Raw genomic sequence first — 24,994 nt, 5'->3', positions numbered from 1 at the left:
ACGTTCATGATCGGTGCTAGTGCAGAGTGGTGGCGGAGCGATGGCGGAACGAGGGCGGAGCGTGCGTGGAGCGGGTTGGAGGCGCGTATATCTGTACGCAGCTTTAGGTACACAGACTACATAATATACAAAGTGAGTCTATGACTTCTAGGGGTTCATGGAAGCCCCTCAATATGTTGGAGACTGTTGTAGATATAATACTGTGACTTTCAGGATAAGTTATTGGTCGAGTACTCCACCTTTTAATGTACAACTGAATTTCGACCCCTCATGAGTGGGTGGCAAACATTGTGTGGCACATCATTTTGAAGGCCTTTTTGAAACAAGATAGATGGAATCAATAAACATGTTCTATGACACTTGTATCCAAAATGGCGGCTGATCGAAGTTTCAGTTTTTGAAGAAATGAGGGGCTGTAACTCAAATATTTTTAATGTAAACACCCATTGTGTGGTACATCATTTCAAAGGCTTCTTTAGAACAAGGAATATGACATCAATAAAAATGTTCTATGTTACTTGTATCCGAAATGGCTTGTATCCAATTATTTCTTTGAAAATTAAAACTTCAATCAGCCGCCATTTTGGATAGATATATCATAGAAAATTTTTATTGATGCTATCTTTCTTGTTTTTAAGAAGGCATTTAAAATTATGTACGACACAATGGGTGTTTACATTTGAAATATTAGTATAGAGTTACAACACCTAAGTCAACCCCTTGAAAGGGGTTGAAATTCAGTTGTACGTCAAAAAGTGGTGTATTCGACCAATAACTTAACAGTTATATATAACAGTCTCCAATTTATTGAAGGGTACCCATATGACTCACTCTTTATAATGACAACTATAGTCAGTCAAAAATGTGATGATTTTATAAGGGTTGGAATCATGATGGAGCAGTGAAGGTAAGTTCAAGCTTAAGAGTGCTGCATTAAATGCATGTAAATAGATGATTGTGCATTCTGGAGGAGACCTATCATGTGCGCTATTATATGAATACATTCAAAACTCTCAATTCTGAAGCTACCTTCGTCGCTCCAACATGTTTCAACCCCAAGAAGCGCTTGGGGCCAGACCACTAAAACTATTGCACTAGAAGCGTTTTCTCGTGAGACAACCCAATCTGCCAATCGGAGAGCTTCCTGCCCTGCCGACTCTAAAAACGCAGTCTGAAAACGCCTAAAAAACACTTAATACGACCCTCACAGTTTGAATCATTGTAATGTGTCAACACAGTTAATAGTTAAATAATTAACAGTGTCAACAGTTACCAGTTAACAGTGTTAACAGTTGTCAAAGTGTCAACTGTGCGTAAAGCTACAACATCTGATATGAATTCTCCAATATTATACTCTGTCCAAACAAGCATGAGCTCTGAAGGATTAGGCCGACCCTCCTACTACTCACACACACAAGCGCAGTCTCCTTTTGTATGTGTGAGTGAAGGGACGGTCTGCCTACCTGTATACTACGTAGTATACATAGTATATCAATGGCGCAGGTAGGCCGGCCGTGTGTGCCTGCGCGTGAGGGAGCGAGGGTCGGCTCAATCTTTCAGGGCTCATGGCAGTTTGGACAGACTATAAGAGGCGATGGGAGAAGTCACAAAGTTTTGCTCCATTAGGCCACCTCTTGATATTATTGAACAAATTATTTTCTGATTTAACTTTAAGTGACTGGGGACACGTACACATACACTTTAGGATGGATTGCAAAGTTGCTATAGTGAGTTTCACGTTATAAAGTCAATTGAAATTATAGAAAGTCACTCTCTCCAGTTTTCACCACCTTCCAAAGTCTGAGATTCAAACTATCCCGCTATTATGATCTAATATTACTTGTTTTTTTCTAGTCGTTACGACCATTTATATCTCAAAATACATTATTTGACAATATCATAATAAAATAAAATATTTTTCTCAATAATTTCATAATACATTTTTTAAATAAATTTAGATTGAACATTTTGTTAGTTCATCATATTTCTTTATAGCATACAACCGATTTGGCAACAATTCAGGGCTAGAAGAGGTTAGAGCCATAGAGAAAAGATGGAATAAGCTGCTATCTTTTCTCTAAGATAGAGAGCTTCGATTAAGGGCTGAGCAAAGGCTAAAAAGTTAGCACCTGATAAACCTTGGTTGTTTGCCTTCCTTGTCTGTCAGTAGTCAAATCATTAAGTCTAAAAATGAACTTTCTACTAGTGATATTTTTCATAGGTTTTCGATTTGTATATCATCAAGCTATCAAAATGAAAACGTTTTCCCAGGTAAACATTTTTTTCGATCATTACTTTTTGAGATATGAGCGCTCAAAGTTCAAATTTTTGGGACAGAACATTTCAAATTCGGTAAGAGATAAATCCCTGAGATTCAGAGGAGAAATTATTCATGGTACTGTTGATTGAATAAAACAAAAATGATTAGAAAATATCGATTTTTGAGAAAGTTATTCAATTTACTAAAAATGACCAAAAATAACTCGAAAAAGTTATTTTTGGTGAATTGGATAACTTCATCAAAAATTGATATTTTTAGAAAATTTTTGTTTAATTCAATCATCAATACCATGAAGAATAATATATCCACTGAATCTCATGGATTTATCTATTACTGAATTTGAAATGTTCTGTGCCAAAAATTTGAACTTTGAGCGCTCATATCTCAAAAAGTAATGATCGAAAAAAAATGTTTTCCTGGGAAAACGTTTTCATTTTGATAGCTTGATGATATACAAATCGAAAAACTATGAAAAAATATCACTAGTAGAAAGTTCATTTTTAGACTTAATGATTTGACTACTGACAGACAAGGAAGGCAAACAACCAAGGTTTATCAGGTGCTAACTTTTAAATGTGAGCCCCACTCTAGACACGTCGTCTACTTAGACAATGTGGGATATATTGTGTTTTTTTTTCAGAGTAAATAAGAGTAAATAAGTATGTGATAAGTCCATGTTTCTTCATCTATTTAACTACAGTATTTATTTAAACACAAAACATACAATGATTGGGAGAAAGCAAGGCCTTTTTAATAATATAAATTTTCTTTCAAATTCGGTCATCAATAATTAATTGAGGAATCCGCTGTACTTATTTACGTTTCATTCTTAGTTTGCTGCTCTATTTACTATTCAATTCTAATCATTATAAGGAAGATTGAAAACTATGATACATTGCATTCGTTCAAAAGCAAGACATAAATGATTATTATTGAACAAAAATCCAAAATAAAAAGTGCTGTAAACCACCCCGAAGACTTATGCTAAATCTGCAAATATTGACAACAGATTAAACAGCTGGAAGGAAATTCGGTGAGTGCTACTATCCAAAAACTATTTGCCAGCACGGGAATCGAAGGGTGTAACGATGAACACACAAATGATTGGCAATTATGTGATACCGGGTTCGATTCCCGGGCTGGCAAATATTTTTTGGATAGTAGCTCTCATCAGATTGCCTTCTAGCTGATTATTCTAATGTCAATATTTGCAGTGGCAGACGTCTTCGGGGTGGTTTATAGCATTCAATTTTGGATTCTCGTTTGATAATAATTATTTATTCCTTGCATTCGAACAAATGCAATTACACAACAATTTCCATCTTCCTAATAATGATTGCAATTGACTGGTAAGTAGAGCAGCAACCCAGAATAAAACGTAAATAAGTACAGCGAATTCCTCAATATGATGACCAAATTTTAAAGAAAGTTTATATTATGGAAAAGGCCTTGGTTTATCCCAATCATTGAATATTTTGTGTCTAAATAAATACTGTAAATAAATATATGAATAAACATGGACTTTCCGCTTACTTAATCACTTACATAATTTGAAAGCACAATAGTATGTCCTAAATCAGCTAAGTGGACGACATATATATTGACATTCATGTTTTAAAGCTACTACCTGATAAGCATTGGTTTGCCATAATTGTTTGTCATTAGTCAAATCATTAATCAAAGCTCTATCATAGAGAAACAGGAGATAGTCTATGATATATTTACTACTCTCTTACAGCTCTGAATTGTGAACTGCTGTCAATACTTGCAGCATCAGAAGTCTTCGGGGTGGTTTAAAGCATTTAACTTTGGATTTTCGTTTGATAATAATAACTATTCAGTATATGGAAATAAAAGTAACTGAAATTTGACATCAATAAATACTATACCTGAATACAGATGGGAATAACTGGAATATTGCATTTATTAAAATGCTAATGAATAATTATTATAAAACAAAAATCCAAATTAAATGCTGTCACCCCGAAAACTTCTGCTACTGCAGATATTGACAACAGGGTAAAAAGCTAGATTTACAGCATTTAATTTGGATTTTTGTTTAATAATAACTATACCTCCTTATTGGATGTAAGTACTCACTTGAAAGCTTTGTCATCGTCGAGTCCGTTTTGTACTCCGTTCTGAGTGACTCCGTTTTCGAGTTCCTTCTTTGTGCCGTCATAGGGGAGAGGAGGGGGCCTTCTCTTTGTCTTTCTTTCCTTCTTGGTCTGAAGATGTCTGCAAACAATTCAATATGTTAATCAACAAATAATTAATCAACTCAAAATTGACTTAAAACATTTCAAATAATAATCATCTCGAAAATAGAATAGATAGCATAGAATCCTTTCCTTTCAAGTATATTTGCCGATTCAATATATTCAAACATAGAACATTCAATTGCATTAGTATTGATACTTAGTATTTTGATATTGATGATTAGTATAGTTGTGTTAGTATTAATTTCAATTTTTTTTTCAATTTCAATTTATTTATCTCAAAACACATTTTCAATAAATACAGTTTACACATATTTTAATCCCTCTAGTTTTAGCTATTTGAGGGAATAGTATTGGATATTATTTGAAGATTGTATTGTGTTGGATATTAAAAAGTCTTGAAGATTGTTCAGCTAATATGCATTTCACATCTGATAAATTTAGTTTACAATCTTCAGTTATTTTATTATTTAATAGAAGTATTTGATAGATCACGTTCATTACAGTTACAATAAATTCTTAATAATTTGTGTGATTCTATTGGAAATTCGTATAAAATCTCAATTTACATCAACAATCCAATAAAATTGATAATTTATAACTATCTCATCATGAACGAGAGCTTTTTAATCTTTGTTTCTTCCAAGTCTTGGAATCTCTAACAAAAATATTCAAAGATTTAGAGCAGTTTTGGGCGAATGCCTGTTGTTTTTACCTGGATTGTATCTATTGTCTATGAATGAATGAATAAATAAATAAATAGATTACCAGTATCAACTAAAAATTATTCATGACATACCATAAACGTTGATCAAACATTTTCTGTTGGTTTGGCTAACAACTAAGAACGAGTGCATATTATTAAGCTCAAGATCTCTGTTTATTCAAGATCTTAGTTTATTTTAGTATCTTAAACAGTAGAAAATATTATTGATAACTTACCAAAACTATTTAACAAAAAAATGATTTACTTATTCTTTACTAGCAGGTAACCCGTGCTCCGCAAGGGTCAAATAGAAAACTTGACAAACTGAAAACTTGAACTACTGAAATCTTAAAGAATTTAAAATAGGCCTTTAACTATCCTCAGTGTATAAAGTATCTATATGCGAAATTTCAAGTTAGTAGTACCTTGTGCTATTCCTTGACTTCAAACCAAAAGTTTTTATAATATAGCTATTTACGTCACAAGGACGGGAAGTGGCCGTTTGCAGGGCCGAGCATGATGTTTCTAGTCGAAGAGTTAGCTGAGACTAAAATTTCTTGAGAGCCATTTACTTCACAAGGATGGAAAGTGGCCATTTGCAGGGCTGAGCATGATGTTTCTAGTCGAAGAGTTAGCTGAGACTAGAATTCCATGCGAGCCCTGCAAGAGACATTCACGGCCAAGTAACGTATGTCCAAGTAGGTCCATTATAACGTGGACCTCTCTATAGCACATCCCACGCACAGGCATTTGTTCAAGTACGGATACAACCCAGACACTTGGAGAAAGGGTTAACTGTAGTTCAAAATTGAGATTTAATTATGACAAGACACAACAATTCTAATAATTTTTTTTTGTTGATTTGGAGTACTAACAACCATGAGCGAGCGCATTCTAGGCTCGAGGTCCTTGCTGGTGGGTGAGGGACCCAGCACGTATTCGACCATCTTGACTCCCAGACCGCCGGTCTCTGACGAGCGAGGCGAGAGAATGTTGCCGGCTTCTCCGCTGCCAGGGAAGCTCCCAGACCGGCGCTGCACCATGATCGGCTGCGACACTGCGTGGTCAGCTGCAATAAAATACAACAAAATTAAAATCACTTGGAACACTGTGTGGTAGGTTGCAATTGGATACAACAGAATCAAAATCACTTGCAAGGTTCACTGTGTAGTAGGTTGCGATTGAATACAACAGAATTAAAATTACTTGCAAGGATCACTGTGTGGTAGGTTTCACCTGAATACAACAGAATCAAAATAGCTTTGGAAGAATCACATGGAAGGATTACTGTGTGGTAGGTTGCATTTAGAAACAACATGATAAGAATCACTTGGAAGAACTACTGTGTGGTAGGTTGCAATTGAATACAACAGAATCAAAATCACTTGAAAATACCACTGTACGGTAGGTTGCATTTGGAAACAACAAAATCAAAATCACATAGAAGATACGATTGAAAGGACCAGGGAAGATACACAGAAGATACAAGATACATAGATAGATACAAGATATATAGAATTGATAAAAACAAAATAAAAAACAGGAAGTACCCTTTTATTTAAAACATTTTTAAAACTTTAAAGCATTTCAAACAACGTTTAAAGTTTTGAATTTTTTAAAATAAAAGGGTACTTCATGTTTTTATTATAATTTTAATAAAGTAGCCAATATAAGTGAAGTTACTTCAAGATATAATATATAGAATATGCCATATGATACACTTTCGTCACATACAAGATACATAGAAGGACCATTATGATCATGTGCAACTAAAAACAACATAATTAAAATGACTTGGAAGGACCACTGCGTGATAGGTTGCACTTGAATACAACAGAATCAAAATCAAATGGAAGGTACTTTTACAGACAAAATTATAAATGGGAAAAGTATCAAGTAAAATGTATCACTGCCTGGATTGGTGCATAGTTACAGAAAACAATCCAAATTAGATGGGGAGAAGGAATAAAACCTGATACAGTGAGATTCATGTCAGTGGGAATGGAAGGACAATACAGTTGCCACGTTTCGTGCTCCACCGCCTTCTGTAGTACGTAGCTGTGATTCAAGTCATCCCCGTAACTATATCTGATAAAACATTAATTGTTAATAATGATCCATTATATTTATAAAATACTATAATATTGAATTCATCAAGGAAATACATATACTGTATCTGTTATTATGTATCTATCTGTTAATATGTATATCTTGTCATGATCTAATACAGTAATTACAATCGAGATTGTACTCTATGAACGCTTTTTATGGGAAAACAAGATACGATAGTAATATTTTGTGATAACATGGACACAAATTAAAATTGTGGAAATGGTGGGAGAACTTCAAGTAATACGAAAATACATTAAATAGAATAATTTTAACAAAAGAAATATACAAATTGGTAGGAGGATATTGATAACAAATTGTACAAAGGTTGCCAAAATTCTACCGAATGGAAGTGAGCATTTGAATAGTGTCATATCAATATCAACTTTTTTATTACATGGACATAAATCAACATTGTGGAAATGTTGGAAGGACTTCAAATAATAGGAAAATACAGTAAATAGAATAATGTTAACAATGGAAATATAAAAATTGGTTGGATAACATTGTTTGAAAATAGTACCCAGTTTGCCAAAATTCTACCAAATGAGAGTGAGCATTCGAAGTCATCAATATCATCTTTTAAAATATTTATGGAAAATCAGGAACAAACTATACATACATACATCATAATACTGTATTTTAATTATAATATCATTAAAATTCAATATCAATCCATACATATTTAGTCAATAATAATCACAAAACAAAAAAATACTATATATTTGCAAATCAATTTGTAGGCGTAGACTATTTAATCAGCAAATGCAACCAACTGTTTAGCACATTGATTTGAAATACATTAATGAAATTAATCAGTTAATAGGGGAGCTACTTGGCTAATGTAATTACAAATCTAATCAGACGTGGGATGATTGGAAATTGGATTAGATAATTCGATAAATTCAAGACTTTTGTAGTAGATGATGAACAAGGAAGAGAGAGGTGGATTAGAGGGAGAGAAAATTAGTGAGAAAGAGTGAGAGAAGGATTGAGAGAAAGAATGAGTGAGAGAGGAAATCAAAGAGAACGAGTGAGAAAGAGAGAGAAAAGGATTGAGAGAGAGAATTGACCTTGGTAGGTAACGACAATCTGCGGTCAATGATTCCATGAGAGAAGCCCAGCTATTCAACTCTTCCAGTTTAACCGACAATAAAAGCAAAACTCAACATTATTCTGTTTCTTTTTCTCGTCTACTTTTTGCCCTTCTATTCGTTGTAGACAGGCAAGTCGTGGGTTTTACAGCTTTACAGCACTCACCAGCTCACCACTGAAATGTAGCTGCAAAATGTATAATGTACATTTTAGGAAAACCTGTTTCAAAAGTTCAGGTTTAATCGAATTACAATGTGATTTGGATGTTCAGATTTTTACTTCAGTACTTTTCACAACTCCTGAAGTGAATATTGGAGCTCCCCTAATATCATCTGTGACATTAGTTACCATACAATCGGAGATCCAATTCCGAAATTGGATGAAATAGATTCATGAAAGTTTGAGGGTACTTTCTCAAAGTACATTACATTCCAAGTACATTTTCTATGTCTATCCCATGTCATATTTGAATTATCAGAATATCAATTCTAGTGAAATTTATGCAATTTGGAAAAATAACAGTTTTTATTTTACAGTATTTAGAGTTACCGTATTTTTTCAAAATTCATCTGGAATTGATATTATGAGACATCAAATATGTCATGAGATAGACATAGAGACAGACAATATCTTGAAAAATGTATTTTCAAAATTGCATGTATTTATATACTCTCAATTCGACAACGGATCTTTCCCCCGCCCACCAAGATTTCAACTTTGTGCACTCATATCGCAAAAAATAAAAACGATGAACAAGTTTTTTCCTAGAAATATGTTCCATTTACGGAGCTTGATAGTATCCTTTTTGAAAAATGTCACCAGAAAAAAGAGTTCCCAAGAGCATGGAGCACATCATTTATCGAGTTGTTAATCTCCCAAACATTGATTTGATTATAATTTTGGGCTTTTGTACATAAATGAATGAAATATTTGAGAACAAGATGAAATATTTATCATACTCCAATAAGGAACAATGCTGCCAACATTCAACAGAATTGAATTCATCATCTTTTCTGGGAAGGTTTCTATATTTGAATTCTCAGAGTCAGATTTAAGTGATAATAATATTTTATTTTCAACAAAAGTATAACAAAAACAATGTAATACAGATGAAAAACGTCACAGATAAATAACAGAATAACATAAAATATCAATCTTAAAATAAAACTCTAATAACATTTAACATTAACAATTCATTAAATTTGCAAAATTCTGATCATAATTGTTTTCACTCTAACAAGAGAAAAGAATATAGTTTTCACTGAGAAAAGAATATAGTTTTGTTTTGAATTGTTCTTGAAAAGTTTGAAATAAGTCTTAATAATTCGACTAAAAATTTATCAAATATTATTTATTTATTTATTTATATATTACATGTCATAGGCCATTACAAGAAAAGCATGGACAATTGTCATACAAAAAATCAGTCAATAAAAACATAACTTAATCCAGCAATACAAGTTCTTATTTCTAAACAATGCATTATATTAAGATGACAAAAGTAACTATGACTATGATGCACACTATTATAGATACCAGTAACACAAAAAACAAACATTTATAGATAAAAAATAGAATAGTAGAGTACGGTACTAAAATATAGTCAGTCTATCAGCCTCTTTCACATAGTAATTAATCTTGAAAATGTTGAAAGGAAGGCCTAGGATTTATAGGATTATAGTCTTCTATTCATCAACTATTATAGTCTTCTATTCATGCTACATAAAATAATGATTTTTCCAGCAAAGTAAAACTTTTTTTCTTGCTGATGGTGAAGCCCATATAAGTTCCAGGCTTGTACGCGATTAATGATTCTTTACTAAACTTAATGCCAGGTATAGTAAGATCCTTTGCATGCTGAGCTTCACACTCATTAATCTACACAAATATATAATTGTAGTTAATGAATACAGTGTAACTATAACCAGAGATAATTGAAATAATCTTACTTTAAATAAAGCATTAATTACTCACTAATAAGAGAATGAGAATGTCAAGCCTTGTATAAATGTAAAAAACTCAAACTGTCTTTGTCATAAGATTAGGGGAAGAATAACAAATTAGTTGAATGATATACAAGGAAACTATAACTTGGAATTTGAATAACAAATATAATGATTTTAAAAAAAGCAAATTATGATTAAATCAAAGTTATGATTTACTTTACAATTAAATTTGAATTGATTTATTTACAATAATATATTTGTGTAGTAATGATTTATTTTAAATAATTTCCTTACTTTATGCTATTACTAACCTAGTACAGTAACAAGAGATACCTATTCTAATTTCAATTCTTTTCCAAAAAAATCCTTGCATTACAACCCCTGAACCTGCATTCCATGACTAATAGAAACAATTCTTGACTACTACCCTTCATATGAATCAGTTGAGAATCCCAGTGAACGTAATATGAAAAGGGTTGGAAAAGGAATTTCCCATGTTACGACATAGTCAGGCAAAGAAACACGCTTGGATGACACATCAGTTACACTTAAGAGGAAGGGGTGGAGGAGTGAGAGGAGGAGGAGGAGGAGGTGGAGCAGTAGGAGGAGGAGATGATGATGAGGTACAGAGGGGAGAAGTGTGAAGAATAGGTACAATTGTAGGAGGAGGAGGAGGGGGCAGAAGAACAAAGGAAGGACAAAGAGAAGAGGAGGATGAAAAGGAGGAGGAGGGGGTGAAGGAGGAGGAGGAGGGGGTGAAGGAGGAGGAGGAGGAGCAGTAGGAGTAGGAGGAGAAGGAGGTGGAGGAGGTGATGATGAGATACAGAGGAGAGAAGTGTGAAGAAGAGGTACAATATTGTAGGAGGAAGAGGAGGGGGAGAAGAGCAAGTGAAAGAAGGACAAAGGAGAAGAGGAGAATGAGGAGGAGGAAGAGAAGGAGGAGGAGGAGGAGGAGGGGGGAGAAGAGCAAGTAAAGGGAGGACAAGGAGAAGAGTAGAAAGAGGAGGAAGAGAAGGGGGGATGAGGAGGAGGAGGAGGAGGAGGGGGAGAAGAGCAAGTAAAGGAAGGACAAGGAGAAGAGGAGGATGAGGAAGAGGAGGAGAAGGAAGAGTATACGGGTCAGGTACGGTAGGAGAAGGAGAAAAGTGTTTGAAAACAAGAAGAATAGCAGGAAGAGATTGTAGTGGAAGAGGAAAATGAGGAGGAAGAATGGAAAAAGAGGAGTTTGAGGGGGTAGAGTAATGTCGGAGAAGGGTTTGAAGTTGGCGCCAGAAGGCCGGTTAGGCGTTGTCATGGAAACCAGAGAGGCGGCGTCGTTTCGTAACCCAACTAATCGGTAAAAGCACACAGGTCACGTTTAAAGCAGACAGGATATGTAATAAAATTCCGGTTTCCATCCACATTTTCCTGCGTTTCTCATTATTGCACTATAAATTATTGAAAACTATACAGAGTGTACATTTATATGAACTTTCAAAGTTGTAGAGTCCTTTTTGAAACACTCTGTATTAGTTATTGATTGTAATATCAGCGAAGTGACTCGTAGAAAAGTTTAAATTTATCAAATTCCTTCAATACTACCATTAAGGTAAGAGGAAAATGATCTATTATGAAAATCAAAATTCGGGGTGGAACAGTAATGGTCTGTACCGGTAGGTCCTCCCACAATCATTTTAATGAATCAATACAGTTTTTTCAACTAGTAGTTCTGTGAACAGTAGACCTCACGCAATATTTTCATCCACAAGTACCTGATTGAAACTATAGACGTTATGGAAATACAGCAATAGACTGGCTTCTCCACACATCTGTGAAATCACTGTGAGATCAGTCAGCTGATTTATGATGAGTAATTCTATAGTCTGATTTTTACTCTAAAATTGGCGTATGAAGGAGGCTCCTTGTTCCTTTTATATTATCCTTGAAATCCAAAATTTCCAAAAACCTTGTAGATACGTCGACGCGCAATTAAAAAATGAACATACCTGTCAAATTTCATGAAAAGTTATTACCAAGTTTCGCCGTAAATGCGCAACATATAAAAATTCAAACATTTAAACATTAAGAGAAATGCCAAACCGTCGACTTGAATCTTAGACCTCACTTCGCTCGGTCAAATATTTGTTGTCTTTATAATTTCTTCAAAGCCTTTCAAAATCAGATGAAGAATTCAATTCTTAGTTTATTTCTTAGGGAGTGGAAAAAGTAAACCATGGTTTGTTCCAGCAAATGTTCATCATCCCTCAAAGAATGGAAATGGTTAATTTCGTTGTGAATTGCTATAAATGTTGTACTTTTCTGTCATGTATGGCATAAAATATCGTTGCAAATCCATTATAAATCAATATCAGTTGTGAATCTATGGTATTGATTATTGTATCATAAAGTTAATTTTTCTGGAAACTTTTACTAAAAAAATTTTCACCAGCCCTAGTTCTTTACTTGCTTTCTGAATCCTATCTTGTTGTGAAAGTCTCTCAGGAATGATTATACCTTAACGAACGGCTATACTTAATGTAGAATTGAGGCCTAGTTTCCTGATTCTTAGAATGGGAACATCAAAATCGCTTCTATCTAGATGCTAACAGGGAATAAATTTATAAATCATTTCAAATAATGGTACCCTGCTAATTTTTATTTCTATTATATCGTCAGGAAAAGAATATAATCTGTTGGGAAAATACTATCAAGTAAATGATGTTCATTGCAACATTAATCACCAGGAATACTAGAGTATAGCACAAAAGAGATAAGAATAATAATTATGCTACTGCAATATGATCACTATTATTTATTAATAATAATATGCTCTAGAGAATACAGGAATACTGGGCATCAGTAATTCTCAATATACATTCATTGCTAGTTCTGTACACTTGTTTCAGATTTATTCACGTTTTTTTTAATTACAACTGTCTAACGTTCCAATCAAACTTTTCAGAATGAAACCAATAGGAACTGACCAATCTTCCAACATAGCATCATGCCAGTCAACTACAGAGCAATATCACAGTGGATCCTGAAGATCACTCACTGAATTCGCGCCAAAACATTTTTAGCGCCAAGAACAGTTGGCAACGTTGAAATGCCGCCATTTGCAAACATTTGAAACATGCTGAAGTGGAGAATGGCGATGGAGAGGTGAAAGACACTTGCAATGTCAATGATACTCTCCCCTACTTATTCAGCGTCTGCCAGGCTACGAGAAAGCAGATAATGAGATAATAGAGTGGCAACTTCACAGTTCTCACGGTACATAGATTCATAGTCAGCATTGATTCAATAAGAAGCAATCATATAATCTATAATGCTTCAAGTTGAAAATAATATCTAACTATAGACATAACAAAGTTGTTGAAAATTCCTATGTCAAGCAATACTGAGATAAGGATTGCATTAGGATCACGTTAATGCTTGGAAAACAATCAGAAAAGTTTTGGATTGCATTTATTGTGACTTATCTAGTATTTTCTCACGACCTATCATCAGTGAGTATAAAATTACATTCTCACTCTACACTCACTGCCTATCATAAGATAACGATTGATTATATTTAAAACTAAATACTAGCTCAACATTTCACCTACGTTGCATAAAGACTGTCTCAAGGTATCAACTTTGAACAGAATAACTAAAAAATAACTTATTGTGCTGCAAGTCAATATCAATTTCGCATTTATTTCTATAGTTGATAATCTGAATATTCGAACGATTGAGATATTTTGTTTTAATCCTACTGACAGATTCAATTGAAGTCACAACTATTGTAGAAGATGGAATTGGTAGGAAAATACAAATAGCATCTCATTTCTACCAAGAATTAATTCACTATAATGATCAAGAATAGAAAAGAATAGCCGTTTTCTATTTTTATTTCTATACTTTGGAGAAATAACGAAGAATACTTGTAGTAATAAATCAACCAACTTCAAGAAATAATTGATATTAATGGAAATGAAAATGTTTAAAAATACATCTCACCAGCAACAATATCTGAAGTTTAAAATACTTTGAGAATCAATTAACATCAAATTTGCATCACGGGCGATAATTTCACTCCAATTAATAATGTTTTAAATAAATTAATAATTAAATCAAGGATGATCAACAGTTAATCAAAGCCGGATGTTACTTTCACAAAAATAAAGACTAATCAGAAGCTAAACAAATTTTTGGACTAATTCATTCACCCAAATTTGGAAGAAAAATAACACAAGGATAACACAAATAACACATTCTTAGTATTTCATCTACAAATGTTATTACACCGGTGTAATTTGTAAAAAAGATAAAAGAATAGTTGAAAAAGACAATCACAGCTTTCTAGTAAATGAGCAAAATCTGAAGAAGATGGTAAATTAAATCACAAACTTTTCCAACACTCATTATTCTCAGTGGCGCCTTAACAAATTCACTTCAATTTGTCAGTATCACGTATAAAAATAACACCAACACTTTCAATACAACTTATGCTGAGAGTTTCAAATAAACCTCACATCTCACTACAATAACTTCACCACCCCTCCGACAACAAAGATCTTTGTATGAAACCAGCTCTCTCCAAAATACAGTCCCGAAATACAATTCCCTTGTTTTTCTCCAATTTCTTTTCCACCGCCTTCTTAGTTCATAAAGAAATAGAGAAGCATAGAAAAGAAAATACGAGATCTAGAAGGAGAGAGAAAGATAGAAAGAAAGTGTGCATGGAAGAGGGAGAAAACTTTCAAACTATCCGAACTCGCCCTCTCACTTGGGATTTAAAACTTGGGGAAAACTTTTCTTGGTGATAGCGTATTTTCAACCGAGTATAAACTTAGGAACCTCCTCACGAGAAAACCAATTAATAAGTAATCCTCTATTAAGAATCGTTTTACAATTCACTTAAAAGTTTGTTTAAGGGAGTATAGTACTTCAAATCTCTATGGGAATTCCTAAAACTAGTTATGGAAACCAAAAAGGTCTATGACACCACTTTATGGTTTTGATGGATTTATTGGATTTGAGAAAATAGAACAGAATGGAGGCAGATTGATGAATAAAAGATCTCTGAAAAAAAGATAATCTTAGATTATGATTTCCCATTGAAATTCCCTCGATATTTTAATGATTTCTTATCGGAAGAATGATGATTATCATCCCTCAGAAGAAAAAGCATTTTTAAGAAGGCCATTAATAAATGAATGAGTCATAACCAACTTTTTTGACTAGTGTATGAATTGAAATTGTGGGAAGGAAAAGTTTTGGGTTGTACCTGTTGGTCCTTCAACAATCATTCTAATGAATTGTGTATTGTATATCATAGAATAAATGAATTGATTAATAATTTATATGCTTGTAGCCTCTCTGTTTTTGTATGAGGCATCACTCAAACTACAGTATTTAATCATCGAAATACACTATCATCTCTATGATCTAATAATATAATTTCTCAAGTGGAGTCTTCACTTGAAAGTATGTGGAACAATACGAGGGCTAAAAGTCATAGTAGCGTATCTACAAAAACCCAACTTTTCAGGAGAGCATAAAACAACTATGAGTTCACACTCCCTCACTATTTCTGAGGTTTGTATTAATTTCAACAACCTAGAATTCACATATCAATATTGTATGAATCTTGTGCTTCTACCAGTGCATTCATTTCGATGAATTATTGAAAATTCAATTAAATAAAATTAAAAATGAAATACCTTGTTCTAGTTACGCTATTGTGACCGTAATCAATTTCCAAAAATGTATCATTTTTTGGAGATAAGCTATTCTGAGAGTGATCAGTTATGAATAGTAACAATTTATTAAATTGTTCCATGTATTTTATAGATGTTTATTGACATTCAATAACAAAATATGAGAGATATATGATAATTATAAAAAGTATAGAGAATCACATCACAGGTGCCTAATAAGTAGGTACGGCATTATTGAAAGACTGGAAATTTAAGTACTGAAATGAAATTATAATGCTCTGAGAATGATTGAGGATAACAAAATATGAAACAATAACATTAAAACTAAATTCGAAAATTCCAGCCTCTTCATATAACACTTGAATCAAACTCGAAAATGTTACTATCTTCAATGACTACAGCCTATAGATATTTATCACCAAAACTCATCATTTCTTAATGTCATTTTCTTTAAAGGACTGAAAAAGTGAATACTGAAATACAATAGAAATACTCTGAGAATGACTGAAAATCACATAATATTATGAAACAATTACACTAAAATTACATTGGAATCCCTCTCAATGATTCTCTTCAAATTATTCACTCTCTTCAATGAATATGATAGGCTATTTATCACCAAAGCTCATCATTTTATGCAGGTGGAAATACAGGTGGTCCATAACAATGCTCTCATAGACCATGGCAATTACAGACTGTATTGTAATAGGTCTATAGTTTCTTACATCACCTCGATCTCCAGATTCGTATATAGGTACCAAGAAACTGTTTTTGAAATCTCTGAGGAAGACACCAAGCTCCAGCAAGGCAGAGCCAGTATGGCTAGGTGAATGGCCAGAACAGAAAAACCAAATTACAGGAAGGGATATTTCATCAGGCCCAGTTCCTCTGCCAACATTCAGAGCTTCCAATCTGCGTTGAATATTGATTGGAGTAATGCAGCAGGATGGAACTAACTGGTTTCAACGAAAATCAAATGTCGGGACATTAACCGTGTCCTGCACAAAAATAGATGAAAAATAATCAGCAAAGAGTTCACACTACTTATCAACAGGAGTTGCAGCACTTCTTGTGTCCAGTCTCATAAAAGTAGGTCTGGCTGAGCCTTTTCTCAAACCATCCACATGAGTCCAGAAAGATTTAGAATTTGTCTAAACCAATTCCTCTAATTCAAGTAAATAGTTATTGTATAACACCTTCTTGTCAAAACACGACATTGATCCCTCAAATTGCAAAAAACTTCATAGAGCTGAATACTACCAATTGCCTTATACTTTCTATGAGCAGTTTTCTTGGCTACAATCAATCTTCCTAATTCAATGGAACCACAAGAGACATGAACCTTTCTCATGAGTGTGAACTCTTGATGGTCAAGCTCATATACCTACAGAAATTACTGAAATGCTCCTCAGATCTAATGATTATCATCAAAATTTGCAACTGGGTAATTCATATTCTGAAACTCCAAAAATATGGAAGCTAAATCACACTTGTGAAAATCAGGTATTTGTTTTAAATAGCAGGGTTGTGTCCACCTCCTGTTCCAGGAGTATGTGATGAGTGCCTTTGAGGATGCCTGCCAGGTCGATTGTCTTTATTTAGACCTCTCAAAGGCCTTTGACAGAGTTAACCACTCTCTCCTGGTTGCCAAACTGGAGAGTTATGAGGTGCATGTGTCATGCTCAAGTGGTTGAACAGCCATCTGAGGGACAGAGCTCTGATGTTCAGAACTCTGAGGGTCATATGTCATCTCCTTTCCTGGCTCCCTCTGGAGTCCCTTAGGGATCCCATTTGGGCCCCCTCCTCTTCAATTTGTTTATGAACGACATTAAAAGCTTCATATCATCCATGTTTCTAATGTATGCTGATGATGTCAAGTTATTCGACAGGGTATTGCAAGACTTAGGACATGAATCTCTGCAGAATTCTCTCAACAACCTTGATTTGTGATGCCTTGATAATGGTATGGCTCTGAATGTAACCAAGTGTGTTGTAATGTATTTCAAGCATAGAAGAAGTATACTTGATTCTCAATACTCCTTGAGAGGCATTCCTTTGAAAAGAGTATGCAGTTTCAAGGACCTTGGAGTGACTATGACTCAGTCTCTTAGCCCACTGGATCACATAAGTGTGATCACTGGAGAGGCTAGATCTCTCCTTGGCTCTATATTTTCCCTGGTTCACCAGGGATTTCAGTTCTCCCGAGAGTGTCTTGGTTTTGTTTAGGGCTCTTGTTCTTCCAGTGTTGGAATATGGCTCTATTATCTGGGCACCATTCCATCTGTACCAGATTAACCTGCTGCAAAGTGTGGAGAGACGTTTCGTGAGGATGCTGAGCTGCAGGATGGGTTTCAAGTACTTTGAAGCTCCTGTGGAGGAGATTAAGGGACAGTCCATCTCCTCCCTTTGGTTCTGAGGTGGGAACACTATGACCTGGTCCTTCTTTTCAAGACTGTCAATGGATATCTGGACTGCCCTGAACTTCTGGCTAGTATTAACATCTGTGTTCCAAGAGGAATGTGCTCAAGGTTCCATTTTCCGCAGATGCTCTCACACAACAGCCTATGCCTATAATAGTGGGCTTTCTAGAATACTTCGCTCTGGTTGTGAGGATGCTGCAGCTGATGTTGATTTTTTTGGGGTGTCCTTGGGCTTTCTCAGGAGAACTATGAAGAGATACCTGCATGGTGTGATTTTGGTGTTCCCTTCCTTGTTTATGTGGTAAACTTCCATGGGCCTTTTCACTTATATGTAATATTGTATGTTAACTATGATTCATTCTGTATTCTAATTTTTGTCTTCCAAACTATCCACATAGATGTTTCTTTATTGTTGTATATTATTATTTATCTATATATTCTTTGCTTGTATCTCTTCTTCTATGTTATTTCCATGTGAAATTCGTGTTGTACCGTTGGAAGTTGAATGAATAAATAAATAAATAAACTCTCTTCCAACTTACAATCATCAGCTTCCTTCAAGCATTTCTTTGCCAACTCACACAAAAAAAAACTCCTCTGTTTTTCGTGATCATTGATCAGAATAAAACACAAACAGGAAGAAATACAGAAGCTAGTCTGATTATCTTGTTAAATCAAGACTTATGGGCTATAAAAGTTATGTTAAAATCAAGACTTATGGGCTATGAAAGTTATGTTAGCATTGATTTTGTGAGCTTTTTCGCGCTCAAAGTTACTGTCACACTAGCGTAAGTTGACACATAAGCTATTATGTAGGTCACTAACTACAGCGTAACTGAAGATAAGCTTTTGTGTCATTCAGTTTTGTTCAAGTCAAAGAAGCGTAACAGAACATATGCTTTTGTGTCATTTATTTCATCACTCGATTGTAGATACGTTATCCACTTATCTTTCCAATGGCTAATGCAATGAGATAAGCGTGTGTGTCACTAAATAGACCACGAAAAGTTATTTAGATAGGTCAGATAAGCTAAAAAACGGAATTTTGTAGATACGCTACTATGACTCTAAACCCTCGAATATCACTTTCAATCCATGTGGAGTATATTTTCCATCAATATATGTAACCGTATCACAGTGTCAATGAATTGTAATTTACGAAGTTGACATTAATATTTTGAAGGATTGTAATCTAACCTGTGTTTTCTCACGATCTTCCTATATGAATGCAAGGTTTTCAAATACGTCATTTTTTTAAATGATTTAATATCAATTTAAAGAATGGAAAATGGTTAAAGTTCCTTCAAGATCTACAATGAGGTTTTAGTATAAATTCAAAACAATGGGAAATGGCTATCACAATTATTTTCCAACTATAATTAACTGAGTGGATATCCACTTTTACGTAGAACTAGTATATCATTTTGAATTCAGGCCTCCACAGCATATTATTTCATATCACGTGGAATATAACATAAACCAGTATATCACATATAAATGGAGTAATTCAATAATATTCGAATAAAGATCTGGAGCTATATTTTTTTTTCAAATTTCTAGAGTGTCTTTCCACAGAATACGTTAGAACATGTGACATGTATATGGAGAAATAGAAGATGACATTTTTACACAGAAGTTCTCATGGGAAATTAACCTTACCCTTATGGTTTCATACACTTTCCCTTCCACTTGATTTTTCCATTCCCTGTTCCTCAACCTACCAATTTGTCTATTTCCACAGACTTGCCCTGAAGAAGCTGAACAATTTCAATCCAGAATACCGGGTGTTTAAAAAAAATGACCCAATTTTGAACAGTTATATTTACTTCAAAAAATAGCGCACACAAACCAATTTTACATCAAATTATTCACAGAGGTATCAAGTTTATGATGATGTATCATTAGTGTTCTATGTGTGCTCCTTTTGAGGCTCGGACGACATCTAGACGGTAGCCAAATTCATCCCAGACTGTTCGCAAGATGTATTCTCGGACTGTAGCTACTGCAACAGTTATCCCGGTTTTTAGCTCCTCAATATCAAGTGCTAAGGAAGGATTTTAACGTTGTTCCTCCCTTAGCACTTGATATTGAGGAGCTAAAAACCAGGATAACTGATGCAGTGGGTACAGTCCGAGAAGACAGACATCTTGCGAACAGTCTGGGATGAATTTGGCTACCGTCTAGATGTCGTCCGAGCCTCAAAAGGAGGGCAAATAGGACACTTATAATACATCAACATAGACTTGATACTTCTGTGAGTGATTTGATGTAAAATTGGTTGCTGTACACCATTTTTTAAATAAATAGAACTGTTCAAAATTGGGTCATTCTTTTTTAAACACCCGGTAATTCTTCTCTATTTCTCAACATTCCTTCCACCTGATCAACTACTGTACCTCTGTCACTCTTTTTCTCTCATCCTCCTAAATCCTCTATTTTCAATATTTCTCTCTCTCTCTCTCTCTCTCTCTCAACCGCGTGTTAAAATCCTTGAGCCCTAACAAATAGGAGAGTGGAGACAATTTGGTGACTTCTTACAAAAATCTTTTTTACAGTATAATATAGTTCTCAACAGGGCTTAACCGCTTAATGCTGAAGACTTCAAGGAGAATCTTACGCTTTCAAACCCTACTAAGAGATCTGACAAGGCCGGAACAAGAGTGTGACAATATATATGAAGAGAGCGAAAAAGGTGCACAGCTAGAAAAATGAAGGAAGAAGGACGTTAAGAAAAAGTAAAAGACAAACTGCAAGCAGAAGATAAACACCAAAAAAGGAGGAGTAGAAGAAGAGAAATAAAACCAAGAGGTAGTAGAAGAAGGATGAGATGATGGGTAGTGAAGAGCAGGAGGAAATGGTGAAGGAAAAGGAGGAGGAAGAAGAAGAAGAAGAAGAGAAGGAGGAGGAGAAGGAGGAGGAGGAGGAGAAGAAGAAGAAGAAGAAGAAGAAGAAGAGGAGGAGGAGGAGGAGGAGGAGGAAGCCGATGGAGAAGTCGAGAAGGAGGAGGAGGAAGAGTTGAGGAGAAGGACGAGATATGAGAAAAGTGTGTTGAAACCGTAAGTGGAGTTATAAATAATTCATATGGCTCTTTTGACAGGCAAACTGTGTGACTCTTGTGAAGATGGTATTCTATCTCGCGCAGCTTTTCACGGCTTGTGTAAAGATGTTTTCAATCTTGGCTGGGGTGATAAGGCTCACTACTCACCAGGGTGACTGCCTCACTACTTTGTTTCAACTTCAAAAGGAACAAGCACTTCAACTAAAATGACACACGGAGGAAAACGTTCATTTTTGTGGCGAATGCACTGGCAGTTTTACGAGTAAATCAGCAAAAATGACAACGGTATTTTTCAATTTTTCAAGAGTATTAAATTTGATTTAATTCAACAGTGATAAAACACTTTTTGTGTAGTTGAGAAGATGATATTGTGGTAATTATTCATATTGAATGAAAAAGACTAAAAAATTGTTAAAAACCACAGATTTAAATCTTTGGTTTTTGACAATTTCTTAGTCTTTTTCATTCAATATTCAAAGTGATAAAACACATAATCATGAAATGATTGTCACAGATTCAATGTTTATTTAGTCATTTAATAACATTATTGTACGTAGAACATTCTGCAGTGTCAGGGGTTCGTTCTCAACAGACAGCTTTTTTGTGAGGTGTTCAATTGTTCCATTTTAATGTTCTACCTAAACTCTACTCGATTAAAATTTTCAAAACCTTAATAATCAAATTCTCCGTGAAAAATAACCAGATTGGAGATGGATAAAAATACTTGAATAAAATACTTGTTCCACCACAAATAATAATAATAATATAATTAATACTGAGGGTGATGCCCACATAAGCTCATGCTTGTGCGTGGATAATGAGTGAGAGGGATAAAAATAACGAGATACTAGTTTCTGTTGTTACATTATTGTCAATCTCTGGTATACGATTCCTGGTAAGGGTCAAAAACTTAGTGGAGCGGTATGTTTTGACCCATTTGAATAAATGCATTATTATTTTCAACACTCGCAAGCTTATTTTTGTAGTAATCCTATTCTTATTATCTTTGCTTACAGGTTGATATCCAAATAAGCTCTAGACTTTTGCCTGGGTAACGAGGGTGATTATGAGAGATGAGTGCACCAGCAGCTCCAGGTGGGTTCCGAACCCAAATTTTAGAAATGAAAGTGTTAGTTACATGTCTTTTCCTCTTCATTTATACGTTGATGCCCACATAAGCTCTAGGCTTGTGCGTGTGGATATTGGAAAAATGAAAGATGAGTGGACAAACAGTACCAAGGTGGGTTCCAAACCCACATTTTAGAAATTAAAGTGGTACTTACATGTGCTCCATGTTGAGTCTCTCCACATCTGGTGATCGAGATTTCCCAGAATGCCTTTCGGTTCATCTTTTGGTTCTTCGACACCCCACAGCTTCTTGGCTGAGGGCGCAATCTGTAAAACACAAACACAAATTAATAAATATAGTCAACAATAAATGACAAAAGAATTCAATGTAATTATTCAAATAAAATAAAAATCAACTGCTATTAACCACTCTGAGGACTCCAGCCATGCTATTGACAACAGGGAGAACATCCTTAGGGAATTTCGAAGGAAACTACCTTCCATAAATTATTAGCCAGTGCGTGAATCGAACCCAGTATCACCTGTTTGCCGGACAAGTTTGCAACCCTCACACAATCACTGTTTTGCAACAGACAATCACTGGATATCAGTGCTTATTTTATGTCTCATTTCAAGACAAAGCGGCGACACTATACAGGTGGAAATGAGTATGATATCATGGAATAGAAGTTTATATATTTTCATACTATTATAAACGAATACTTTGTGAATAATAATGAAAAACATAAATGAAAATTCATCCAGTCTACAAATTTTTTATTTATGAGTCTGAATATATGAGGAGATTAAGAGAAGAATCCTCTTTTCTACAATGGTATCACGTTATTAAGTCAGCACCTGATTAACATTGGTTTGTGATCCTTGTCTGACTTTGGAAAAAGCAAATAGCACTATTTTCTATATATTCACAGTTGTCAATTCTTTTGTGGCGTATGTAGAAGTAATTATAATGAACTATCAAAATATTTTACCTGAGTTATGAAAATTATTATTAAATCATAGAAAAATGCATGTAGCCTCTACTTGACGAATAGAATATAATTCATCTTATTTTTCAATAAATTATTTTCATAAGGCTAATTCAATTGTTTGATTAGAATAGGAATTACTAGTACCTTTTTCATACACATAAACATAAAAAAGTTTATATGTGAAAAAGTTTGAAAAGGGTAGTAGTAATTTCTATACTAATTAAATAATTGATTATCATTAAAAAGAAACAACAATGCATGATAATATATTACATATATTGGGATGGCTTGGATTAAAAATAATATGTATTATGTTTTTATTGAAATTGTATTTTGAAATAGATAAATTGAAATTGAAATCATGCTATCTGCAATGGAAGACTGTGTAAATATGTAACTTGGAAACTCCGTCGTTCCTACTTTTAAATATCGAATATAGATAGCACCCCAGTTGAACCCAAGTGAATAATAATATGGCTTCCAACAGTAACTATTGTAAAATACACATTTACAGTGACATTATAGTAACTTTACTATGAAACACTAGACCAGGTGCTCTAGTGTGCGACCGTTCAGTATATCGCTGGTGGTTTATGGGCGTTTTTATGGCATTTATGACGCTTACGTGTCTACTGGCAGAGGACGTGATCACAGGCAGGCGTAACGGCTTATGGACGGCTGTTATCGTCTTATGGGAGCAGAGCAACACAAGAAATTGCTATTTTGTTACTAAAGCTACAGTCAGTTTCCCTTCAAACTGTCAGCATTCCAAATAAGCAACAACACAGCTTCAAATTCAAACAATTATGACAGTTCAAAACACGTACATTCTACAGTGAGATTCACTTTTAACAGTCAGCATTTCCTATCAATACCAACAAAGCTTCCCATTTAACCAATGATGACAGATTTAAGTGGACCTCACAATAGACGGCTATGAAATGACAAACGGATCCAGTGTGATAACATCAAATACAAAGAATTATCTTTTTACCATTATGGTAGACACAATGATCTGGAAAGATAGAACGTTTTCATCTATAGAGAGGTCGACGTTATGACAGTGTTTGATTAGCAATGCTATTGCTATCCTTGTCTATCATTCAACAAAGCGGGTAGCGCTATCTCTTTCTCGCTTTGCTCTGTTGCCAGATCGACTTTAAACAATGTAGAAAACAAAATATTTCATCTGAATTATGAAAATTCATTATTAAATTATTGAAAAATATAAATTATTGCTTAATAAAATATAATTGACTAGCTTACTCGGCGAACTTCGTACCGCCAAAAAGTCAATGTATCTCGTGTCACACTGGACTTTAATTGGTGAATCATGGAATTTATCTGACATATTTTCATTTACATCTCAATACGGACTTCTTATGTGCTTAAAACTACCGTTTTGATACCAGTAAA

General features: G+C 34.4%; 1 protein-coding gene across 1 annotated transcript in view; it reads right to left on the bottom strand.

Annotated features, from left to right (window-relative positions):
* Positions 1-24,994, bottom strand: part of LOC111046922 (pumilio homolog 2) — a 608,126-nt gene that overhangs the window by 414,033 nt on the left and 169,099 nt on the right. Inside the window, exons 7-9 of the mRNA XM_039440391.1 lie at positions 22,802-22,913; positions 6,082-6,275; positions 4,382-4,519 (exon numbers count right to left, since the gene is read on the bottom strand). Of these exons, the coding sequence (XP_039296325.1) occupies positions 4,382-4,519; positions 6,082-6,275; positions 22,802-22,913 (444 nt within the window). The remainder of the gene's footprint in view (positions 1-4,381; positions 4,520-6,081; positions 6,276-22,801; positions 22,914-24,994) is intronic.

Source organism: Nilaparvata lugens, chromosome 13, assembly GCF_014356525.2.
Source record: "Nilaparvata lugens isolate BPH chromosome 13, ASM1435652v1, whole genome shotgun sequence".
NCBI lineage: Eukaryota > Metazoa > Arthropoda > Insecta > Hemiptera > Delphacidae > Nilaparvata > Nilaparvata lugens.
The sequence above is the reverse complement of the archived record's forward strand: the minus strand, read 5'-3'. Positions and strand labels throughout refer to the sequence as shown.